The sequence below is a fragment of the Strongylocentrotus purpuratus genome, unplaced genomic scaffold (assembly GCF_000002235.5).
Source record: "Strongylocentrotus purpuratus isolate Spur 01 unplaced genomic scaffold, Spur_5.0 spur5_scaffold_8, whole genome shotgun sequence".
Lineage (NCBI taxonomy): Eukaryota > Metazoa > Echinodermata > Echinoidea > Camarodonta > Strongylocentrotidae > Strongylocentrotus > Strongylocentrotus purpuratus.
The window spans coordinates 3,461,644-3,473,471 of NW_022145614.1; the positions used below are offsets into that span (position 1 = coordinate 3,461,644).

Consider the following 11,828-nt stretch of genomic DNA (forward strand, 5'->3'; position numbering starts at 1 on the left):
CGTTGTTTAAAATTTAATGACTGCTATATTTACTATACGAGAGCTTTTAGACAGTGTTGTTTACATATGACGTCATGTGTCTCGTGCCAGTTAAGTGCGTGTTGGCTAAAGGCTTTATTTCACATTGTTATGTTTAGAAACAGGTTCCTTGAAACTAACATGCAATTGAAATTGACATGCCACTTAGAAATGCAGTGCAGCTGTTAAGGCAAAGCTCATTGTTATTCATATTAGATGCATACACACAATGCAAGTGTATGCAAGGGTCTTTTGCTGACTACACAGATTGATACATATGTAAAAGCACATGGACATTGAGTCTGGATTAAACTACCAAAGCAACCACACGTGTTTCTGCAGGCTTCATTTTGTTTGTCTCTATACTTACATTTATTTAGCTTAATAGTTATTACTTTCCAACCCACAACACAACATCATGGCCGACCAAGCTACCGACGCGCTTCTAAGTGACTGGGGATTCAATGGCTTAATTGAAATCACTTTTCTATTAACCACTTTGAAGTTTTTAATTTATAGCGTAAGTTCACAGTTAAAATTTTCGGTATCTGTACGCAAATGTCAGAATACAGGTAGACTTAAAATCGTCGCGTCATGCAGTGCGGCACTGATCGCGCACTCGGTTATAACGTGTGCTAAATTCCTTGCCATAGGGATTGCATGCATCCCTATATATGCAGTTTATACGTGCGTGCATGCGCGCTCATGCAAAATGGGCACTGTTTTGGCGCTAATTCATGAATTGCAGAATTACCCTAGTCTTCATATACCTATATAGAGACCCAGAAGTAGTGGTGCACTTATTCAGAGTATCAAACCCAAATTATACCCCATTATACAACCCTTTTGTTGTAAACAACCCCCACTGAACAACAGCTCCTTTTTAAACAACTTTCTTTAAACAACCCAGTTGGTTTAAACAACCCCAACTGAACAACAGCTCCATTTTAAACAACTTTCTTTAAGCAACCCAGTTGGTGTAAACAACCCCCACTGAACAACAGCTCCTTTTTAAACAACTTTCTTTAAACAACCCAGTTGTTGTAAACAACCCCCACTGAACAACAGCTCCTTTTTAAACAACTTTCTTTAATTAACCCAGTTGGTGTAAACAACCTCCACTGAACAACAGCTCCGTTTTAAACAACCGTCTTTAAACAACACCGGTTGTTTAAATTGTGATTTTAAACAAGTTGTTCAAAATGTTGATCAACTAAGTGTTTAAACTTTAAACAACTCGAGTTGCTTAACATTTTAAACAACTCTTAGATCAGGTCACCCGTTAATCAAGAGTTGTTTAAACTTTTAAACAACTTGTTCACAAAAATTTTAACTGTGTGGTATTAAAAAGCGTTTCTAAATTTCCTCATGTGTACGTTTAAATCCATGTCTATCAATACATTTTTTGAATATCATTCGTAACTCGCTTTTGTGGAGAAGCATGGATCCACCCAGTAAGATTGCACAAGTTATGAAGGGCGAAGGGGAGGGGCGGGGTAGTCTCAGTTTAGTTGGGTGAAATGCGAATTAACGGGTCCACCGATTAGGGGTATATTATTTCCTTTTCCACGTCCTCTCTCTGTCTGTCCGTCCTTCTCTCCTTCAAGTTCCCTTCTTTTCATCTTTTATCAGGGGAACGTATTCCCCGGACCCCTCTCTATAGCTACTCCATTGTATGTATATTCTGATCAGTTTTGTTATTACTTTTAATATGAGAAATTAGACTTGCCGACGAAATAGGACAGACATGTGAATTGTCATGATACTTCAAGACTTGCAGAATATCTAATATAGCTGTGGCTTGAATCGCAAAGTATTATTTCTATTCATCTAATTATCTTCTACCTCACATTTCCCGTGATTCAATATTTACCAGGCGTGCTCCGAAATTCAAAGATGAAATATCGAGCAAAGTGCAAACCAATAGTCGATATCAATACTGAATTCAGAATGACTAGTTCGCATTAAAAACATGTCTACCAAAGACTAAAATCGTTTCGTATGTTTAAGCTTCACTGTTTTGTTTTTTTTGGCAAATTGTAGCATACATGAAATATGGAGAGAGGTCTTTGGCATCCTCAACATGAATGTACCTACCGTCAGCTTAATTAACCCGAGATTCTGGAAAAATACTGAAGTCAATCGTCACCCAGTGATCTCCATCAGAAACATTGACGAAATGAATCGTGGCTAGCTGGTCCATACCCGTTTGCTCAATGTTCAGGGGCGGATCTAGCTTTTTGCTCAGGGGGGTTGACCAATAATGACGATGCGGAGCATCGTCCACGAGCCGCGAAGCGGCGAGCCGATTTTTTTGGGGTGTTTATTTGAACCCCGTAAGTGATGTTTTCCTGGCATCTATTAACACAATGGAGACCATAAAAAGCAGTGCAAGATAACGTCTTTTTAAATCAAGTAACAGTTAAATACACAGTTATATCCAGAGTTATCATGTGTTTGGTTAAGTTACCAGATGAGTTGAATATCTTCTCACAATATTTGCACTTGAAAGGGTTTCTCTCCAGCGTGCGTTCTTTTTCTTTCTTTTTTTCTTTTTTTTTTTTTCTTTTTTTTTTTTTTTTTTTTTCCTTTTTTTTTTTTAATGTGGGGATTTTGGGGATGAGAATCGGCAACGCTGGCCTAGCTTGTCACTTCGGCGGTGGCCCGTGTCCTCAAAAAAGCTGATGGGGGGGGGGGGGGCAAGGGACTCTGTGACATTTGTTCGCCCAACCCCCCCCCCCCTCCCCCCAAAAAGAAATAATAATAATAATAATAATAATAATAATAATAATAATAATAATAATAACAATAATAATAATAATAAATGAAATAAATACATAGAAATAGAATAAAATAAAATTACAAGTTTAAAAAAAAAGATAAGATTTTAAAAAATGGTCCCCGGATTTTTTTTTTGGGGGGTTGCAACCCCCCCCAACCCCCCCTCTAGATCCGCTTCTGATGTTTCCCAGCAATGTTTGAAGGTATCTCAAACTGCGACCAAAGCATAAATGCAGGCTTCTGAAAATAAAAATTGAGTAATAACACAACTCAGTTCTGGTATAGTGCATAAAATATTTATCAATGTTTCTATGCGCCTCCAAAGAGCTTTGGATTTATTACCTTGGCTCGGGGTTTGATTGAGATCTCCATAATAGATTTACACCGCCTTCCACTTCGCAATGTGCTTTGTATTGAACGAGTGAAAAAGGCGTGATTTTTAATTCAATCATGAATTATTCTCCCATAAATCCCATAGGTACACTTTCAGGAAACAATTTTCACGAAGTCACTCTAGAATTACAATTTGTCTTTCTACCGGTAGGTTGCTTTATGGATTGACGATAGACTATACTGTACGCGGATATCGTGTGTGATATGATAAGTGAAATAATTTCATTACCTCCAAAAAAACAACAGTTTCTTTAAAATAATAACCAATGAAGGACAGCCAAATATTATGTAGTGGTACATAAACATGTTAATGTACACTATTGTTGCTTTAAATCCAGCCTATATAGCTGGTCATAACGTACCAACCAGTCATGACCAAGAATCGACTCTTAGACAGGATTTTCACAGGAGTACAAATCGTGTATTACTTCATCTTTATTTTTGTATTTAAGATTAAGAAATTATTACAACAAAAACAACAACAATTTATTGTGTCCGCTTTAGGAAGCAAAACATCACTGGATCGTGAGTCAGACTCCGATCACCATTTTTTGATTGGATGTTGAGATATTTTGTTGGTAACCCGCATGGTTTTATTTCTTCTCGATTAAAAACTCGAGTGCCCAGAGAGACAGGGATATAATTCGTCTTAAAGGTAAAGACCAGTTTTGGAAACGCCCCAATTTCAAAAAATGAAATGGAAGCTCTCATTACCAATCATGTGAAAGAATATGTTTTGACTAATACATGATGATAAAAAATTTGCCGGGAAACCGCCTACTAATTCATATATTTGGTAAATTTGTTTCTCTCGTGGTCTGTGAGAGATATAGGGTAGTCCCATATACATCTTTCTGTGTATAGTGCTTGTAACTTTACGAAGAATGGGCCAAATTTCTTATCATTTTGATGATTCCAGAACCTTGCAGATGCTAGATGCTAGATGATCAACCTTTTCTGATCGATTCCACAACGTTTCTTTCACAATGCAATCGCATGACCATATTGGTATTTACCTTTAACCACAAATACTGATTTTAGTATCACTACAGTCATGATGCCTAGGTATATTGAATAACCAACAGTACTGTATTTTATTTGTATCATTGCAGATGTGATGCCAAGTGAAACATGTGGGTATATCGTAGATAGAGGTGATCAATTCAAGTTGAGTTCAATACGTGATCCAGCAACCGACATCACAACCAGTGATCAGGCCGTGGCTCCCTACGTACCTTCATATCCAGACAGTGTCGACTGTGAAATCTCCTTTAGAACCACACCAGACAAAAGGTTTTTCATGAGGATTACTCATTTCCAGCTCGAGCTCTCAACGTGAGTATATCCTTGAATAAATTAATTCAAATCGAGTAATATTATTATTTTCACAGAAAACAATACAGTATATAAAACAATCAGTGACAGACTAGTGTTGTGAATAAAATTGACAGAATCATAAAAAGCACAAAAGGGCTTGTTAGAAATGACCCCTTAACAGATTTGAAGATTAAACATATAGGCCTATACAAATATAATTATTTCATAAATTATGTTTATGTTTATCAGTATATGATTACTTTTATCAGTGTAAACCTCTCCAATTATCATTACAAAATAATCTCAATCAATAAATTAAGGTGATCCTAATGGTTATGAAATTAAGAAAAAGAAGATGAAAACGCACATCTATCTATCTATTTCCATGCTTGGAGTCCGTTGGGGCGACGATAAAATGGACCTTGAGAAACTGGTTCTCCATAACTTTCTGTCTCCACCTGTTCTAGTTAGCTGCCCATATGACAGTCAGTTCATCATCCTGTAGTTGGTTTACCCCTCTTTCTTCTCCTATTAGTTCCTCCTTGCAAGATGGTGTTTGCCAAGCTATTCTTCCTTCTACAGTACTTACATTACATGTCCAAACCATTGCAGCTGTCTTCCTTTCACAATTGTGATGAGATGATCGTGATTATCTCTGGCACTTTCTTGTTGGACTTGCAGAATCATTCTCATACAATTCATCTCTAAGGCATTGATTCGCTTTTTACATCTCTGCATTCAGAGTCCGTGTTTCAAAACCATATAGAAATAGTGATGTTACCAGAGAGCTCTCAGCAGCACTCATCTAGATGTCATTATGATGTTCCTTTCATTCCAAATTGGTTTAAGACTGGCGAGGGCAGATGTGGCAACTGCAATTGTGGTTTTGACTTCCTGAGCAGATTATAAGCATCCTCTGTGTTATTTGACCCATGATATTTGAATTGATCAAAGGTTTCAAGCTTTTCTCTTCCAATATTAACTGTTACATTCTCATCGGAACCCATCTTTAGGATCTTGCGCTTCCACAGCACTGATTCCCATGCCAAGTTTTCTTGCATTTTCTTCCAGTCAGTCGTCTAGTCAGGGAACTGAGCTAATCTTTTGTTCCACCAATCAGGTCGATGTCATCTTCTACATAAGCTGACCACATGCTGACTGATCTCTCAAAATCGTCAAGAGCTTCTGTCAAGATATTTTCCAATACAATTTTAAAGATGATGGATGAAAGCAAACAACCTTGCCTAACGCCAACTTTGGTAAAGGAAACCAATCACTCGACTCATCTCCGTGTCAGACAGCACTACGATATTGCCTTGTACAGTGCCTCAATTGCATTCCCTTTGCTGATGTTAAATTTGCGAATAATCCCTCATTCCATCATGCCATACACGGTCGAATACTTTCTTGAAGTCTATGATGAAAATAATGATAATAATGATATTAAAAACGAAAATGGTGACTAAACAACATTTTCATTTCATACATTCATATCTGTTAATTTACATATATTATAACAAATGGAGTGGATTGACCTTCCTGCAGGAGTTGCTGATTGATGATCATGTTATATGTGAGCATTTCCATGATAATGATAATAATTATTGATAATGACTGTCTTTGTTTCAGCCGATGTCAAAATGACGCTCTATTACTGTACGATGGTTCAAGCTCCAACGAGGGTCAGCTGGTGAATAACCTAAGTCCTAACGGATTATGTGGACTGACCCTGTCACTACCAAACTACTTCTATTCCACAGGCAACGACGTTACAGTCAGATTTAAAACCAATGAGAGAAATAACAGCTATAGTGGTTTTGTGATGCTTCTTACCCCATACCGGCTTCCAGCTGATGGTAAGTATGACGTCACAATAAAGACGCATGCCCGCTGCGTCACACGAGGCGTCATTTGTTTGACGCAGGGCTGCCATGTCAGAGTAACATCGTTTAAACAAAATGCACAATGCTGTGTACTAATTGGGTGCATTACTGGCGCATGCACTTGGTAACCTAAACTTCACAAATTTGATTAGCGCCCTAACGCAATCTAAATAACGCATCGTGTTCGACAGGCGTATATCGAGTATCTGTATGTCATAATACACACACACAAAGTGGGGGAAACGATACACTAAATAGTTGCAGGCAATAATTTTCAATATTTTCCCTTCTTCCAAAATCATATCAAGTTGACACACTACAAAAATGGTTCTAAAAAGTACCCTTTAGGTTGTCTGAAAGTGTTCTTTCTATTGTTGGTGACTTCATAGTGCTCATTAAAACCAATGAAATGAAGCTGTTCGAACTATCAAAAGTCCCATATTGTGATCGTATCCGTGCAGGAGCACCATGGCGTATATTTTCATTCAAACTCATAAAATAGTCACCCCGTTGTCAAATTGAACAAATTACCGTGTAGCTTTCTGTTTAATACATGTGACATAATAATTAACTTCCAACCAGATTGTTTGCTTTATCATAACATTTTCATTCTCATTTCTTTTTCACTGCAGGAGCGAATTGCACAGAGGATGAAATGACGTGTAAACTGAGTGGGAAATGCTTTACTAAAGATGCATACTGCAACAGTGTAAACCAATGTGAAGATTCGTCAGACGAACCGGGTCTATCTGCATGCCGTAAGACATATCGCAAATGTTCTACTCTATAATAGTTAACGTCGGTGTTAGCATTGAAACGAAAGATATCTGAGTGGCTTATTAATGAAAATGTATTGCAAATTATACAGTAGGTTTGCGGTGTGTGTGAGAGAGAGAGAGAGAGGTTTGAGGAGTCCTAAAAAGGACTCTGACTCGGTAATCTTTCTTGGAGGAGTGTAGTCCTGAAAAGGACTGTTTGTTATCTTTCTTAGCATATAGTTCCAAGGAGAACTATAGCGCTTGGATATTGCAAATTAGTAACCGATTTAAAGAAAAATTGTTTCAGATATCGGATTGTCTTTGTATCAGACGCACACCTATATTGCGTATTTGAAGGGATAATTTGAGCGTTTTTTCTCTGACAGATTTGTAGCCAAATCATAGATACAAATCAAATTTGTTTTGGTTAACGATGACATTTATTTGATCGTCAATACTGCACAGCTTGCGCTTCATAAAATTAATGACAAGATACAGTGGCTGATCCAGGCCAAGGTACCGTGGTGGATGGACACAAGTCTGACAATTCTTTAACAAGCTAAAATAATTAAAATGAAAAAAAGTTATCTCACTTTCAAATTCCAGGTGACTTTTGTGGTCCTAATATTGCTGCCAGTGGCACAATATTAGGGCCATAATTTTTTTATTCAGAGAGGCTTTTGTCTCATGCCCCTATATCCGCCAGTGACTGACTGAGAAAATGGGCATTTCTCTCCCATAATATCTCCTTGGTCGCCGTGCAACCTCGCAGAGAGCTTCTTGCAAATATTTAGGATTTCGTAGTGAAATTATTAAGTATGAAGTAATTTAAGGTACGGTTTAGCGAGAGAGCAGGATCTATACCATACATTTCATTATGATAAAACATTGAAATATGAAATGGTGAACCAGGGATAAATCTTGAGTAGGAATCCTGCGTGTAAAGGTTATTCAGAAATTATAATTTGAAAAAGATTGAACATCACACACCTTTTGTTTTTGACGACGTCATGTATTTTATTGATTGACTGATCTGTTATGTTTAACATCGTCTACATTCTTTTCTTTTCCCCCTTTTTTTGGTGGTACATTTTATACCTTTAGAAAGCTCCTCCTCTCGTCTGTGTGGGAATCACATGATGGGACTGGTTCTAGCCTTATTCATCACCTACATCTTTACTGCTGCTAATCACGTGATCTACACACCTCGTCATAGTTCTACCACGGACCCTACATTCTAGCATTCTCTACCATTATGACGTTACCAAAATTACGAATTTACTCGAGACCGCCGTGGGAATTATTTTTCTCTTCAGAAGGAAACGCTATCCCTTGGACTTTTAAAGAATCCTTCGAGTGATTTTTGTTTTACCCGTATAAGCAAGGCTGATGATCTAATTAAGAATATTTTGATTTATTTTCTTATATATTATTTTTTAATCTAAGAATGGTAAAACGAAGGTAATGTGGGTGATTTGATATACGTTTGTGTAAATATTACAATGTACAGCATCTTTACATTTTTCATACTTGGATAAAACTTGTAATTTCTTTCCATGGGGAGTAAATGTAAAAAAATGTTCGATTACACCATAATATGGTAAAATAATTAGTGAGGACTTTTCATATCAGAAGAGGGATCCACGGTCCACTTACGGGAATACAGGACGAGTGTAAGGTAAGGAAACAAAAGAACAGAGTGATGATGAAATGGAACACAAGACTTTCGGTGTTGACATTCTTTTAATATAAGGAAAGAGAGCAAGAAAAGGAGAGCAGATTATGGACAAATTATATAAATCTGAAGAGTGTAGTTTGGGAAAGAGATACATAACGTCCCTCCTTGGAGTAAAGGATAAACGTTGAATAAAAGAGGAAGAAGTGTCGGATTAGACGCATTTCAGAAAAAAATATTCTCTCTACTTTTTCAAAAGAATGATACTCCTGTATATCCGAAACCTTCTCACAAACCTATAATGCGTAACGAAAAAAATTCCTGTGGTACTGGTTGTACATAATAAGGAGAATTTTACTTTGTTTTGGATTGACATCTACTCTGACGTTCTTCTTTCTCTGACAAAGAAAGTGTGTCGAAGTGAATTCCGTTGGTATCTTTGTTTGCTTTACTGAACAAGGCATGTAGATAAAAAAATACTTTATTGAATTTGAATTATAAAGAGTATGAAGATTTCAAGATTTTGTTTTCATTCTGATAAATCGCCTACATTTTATTAACTCTGCCTTTATACTTGACAAATAATGGTAATTAAAAACAAAGATTTGATAGCTAGACAAAGTAATTAATACTTTTATAGAACTAATACTCTGCAAATTATTGAAGGATTACCGAGCCGCAAATTATTTGGCGGCAGGGGGAAGCAAAGATCTTCCCAGGCGGAGGAATAGCGAGGAAGGGTCGGGAAGAAGCGGAGGTCACATAATCGCTTTCTTATAATATCCCCCCCCCTCTCTCTCTCTCTCTCTCTCTTCCATTTATTTTTGTCATTTATTGTGGGGAGCAAGCGTACACACCCCTTTGTTAGACATCACTATTTACATCAACACGATGCTTGTATTTCGTAAAATCAAGGACAAATATATATCTTCTTGTTTTCATATATTAATGAATAAGATACGTAATGTAAAACGCAGTTTTATCTTGTAGTATTAGTTAACATTTTGGTGTACTTTACAAAAAAAATGTAGCTGTAAATATTTCTTATAATGAGTATTTCAACGCACTGGCTGCTAATTTTGTTGGAAAGAATGTATATAATAGAGGACATGTTGTAGATAGATAAACATTGTAAAGAAGTGTTTTCATATTCATCTATATTCGAAAAAAGGAAATTGCTCAACACTCTTGAAACAGTTATTGTGTCTTTTAGTTGACATATATTGATGCTACATACTTCCTTCGTTTGTCAACACGACAGAGGGTCATTAAGTATATGACATTTGGACTGACTTTATTGGCTGAGTGGATTGAAGGAGACTGTAGACCTACACGGTTTATATTATATTTGGAACATAGCTGCGATTTTGAGATAAAAAGGCCAACAGATTATTACAAAACAAAATGACGTACATGTATGTAACCCATTGTAGCGACGCCCGTAACAATGATGATGCTCATCATCATGCTTTCTTTATGTAAACATGGTAAAGATGTCAGTGGTCATGGCATATTATTATGCAAACAAGGTAATATTTACAGACTATGTGATTTAGGTGTGATTAGTCATATTAGCATGCAGTCTACCCCTTGATGGGGATCGGGATTGATATTATGTGGTTCTTAACCTGCGCATGCGTGTATACATCAGCTTTTGATCTGTTTAAAGGTAATCAATTTAGCGAATCAGCATTGACCCCTTAGGTGGAAAGTGTTGTCAGAATTAGTTAAATGTAGTCAATTAGAAGGTCGTAAATCGTCAACGAGTCATTTGTGTTGCCTCTTGCCTCATAACATGAACGTTTATGCGCTGATGGTCATGTTTCTATAGACCGTAGACGTCAATAGATAATTGCAATCGATTGAGAATTCATGAAATGTTGAGTATTAAGGAACATTTTTTATTTCATCAACGTGGATACAGTTTACACACATTGATTTTCGATATATACATTAGGAAGCATTTTCATGCATAATTTGACATTGCAGGAATACATGATTGACTGAATCTCGCAAAATTTTGCGTAAACGAATGAATGTATTTCTATTTGTAATCATCAGTTGTCTTGTATTTTGATATTTGTAGCTTCTGCAAGCGAAAACAAATTATGCTGATCAGGAAAGCTTTGATGTCAAGGTACCTTCGTACCCAAGTAAACGTCGAATTATATGAAAAAGAAAAAAGCAGAGTCGATGTACAAAAGACATTGATGTCATGCTTTAAGCTTTCAACATGTTTATGCCTTTGTTTTGTCTATGGTCTATATTGAATATGCTATCATACGAAAGCGGTTTCCGATGTGTATAAAAAGTTGTATACAGAATTCTTAGCTTACATAGGAAATATATATTGGTCGAGTATTTTGCACTGATTGTATAATATTACTAGACGTACATGTACATCGAGCAGCATTGTGTATTTACGTAGATACTTTATTATCAGGGTGTATTTGGGTGTCATGTGCTCTTTTTTTGTTTGATAAATAAATAAAAGTGTTATCTATAATGCAAAACGTTAGTACTGACTGATAAGAATTATCACAAGGGCCGTTTCTTATAAAGAGTTGTGAATGGTCCGGATTAATCGTAAGTCTTACATCAATCGCAAGCTCCTAATTATTCAGTGCAGAGATGCAATTGATATTAAGTTGCGATTAATTTTAATCAGTCGTAAATGTTTATAAAAAATGGACCACTAATCTACACATGTTATCATCCACTTTACAGTTGTTCACCAAAAAAAAAGATGCATATAGAGAATTAAGTGAAGAGGCAGTTAAGTGTGTCGAATAACAGGTGTGAAATTAAAAGACGAATTGAACAACATCCCACTGTCGAAACTGTAGTTAAAGACAAAATTGTTCATAATATCATACCCCACTCAAAAGCACAACATTCAACAAGTTCAAAGTCATTGACAGAAGAAAAAAATATGGTGCATTGAATTTCGTTCACGATAATCATGATAATAAGGTCTGAAAATGTTTAAGTCCTAAATCAGAA

The 11,828-nt window shown here is 36.4% G+C and overlaps 1 protein-coding gene across 1 annotated transcript; it reads left to right on the forward strand.

Annotated features, from left to right (window-relative positions):
• Positions 1–4,308: 4,308 nt before the first annotated feature.
• LOC763264 (low-density lipoprotein receptor-related protein 12) lies at positions 4,309–8,888 on the forward strand. Its single transcript, XM_030975951.1, has 4 exons — positions 4,309–4,527; positions 6,139–6,365; positions 7,025–7,150; positions 8,255–8,888. The coding sequence occupies exons 1-4, from the start codon at positions 4,310–4,312 to the stop codon at positions 8,389–8,391; spliced, it is 708 nt and encodes a 235-aa protein (XP_030831811.1). The 5' UTR covers position 4,309; the 3' UTR covers positions 8,392–8,888.
• Positions 8,889–11,828: the final 2,940 nt, after the last annotated feature.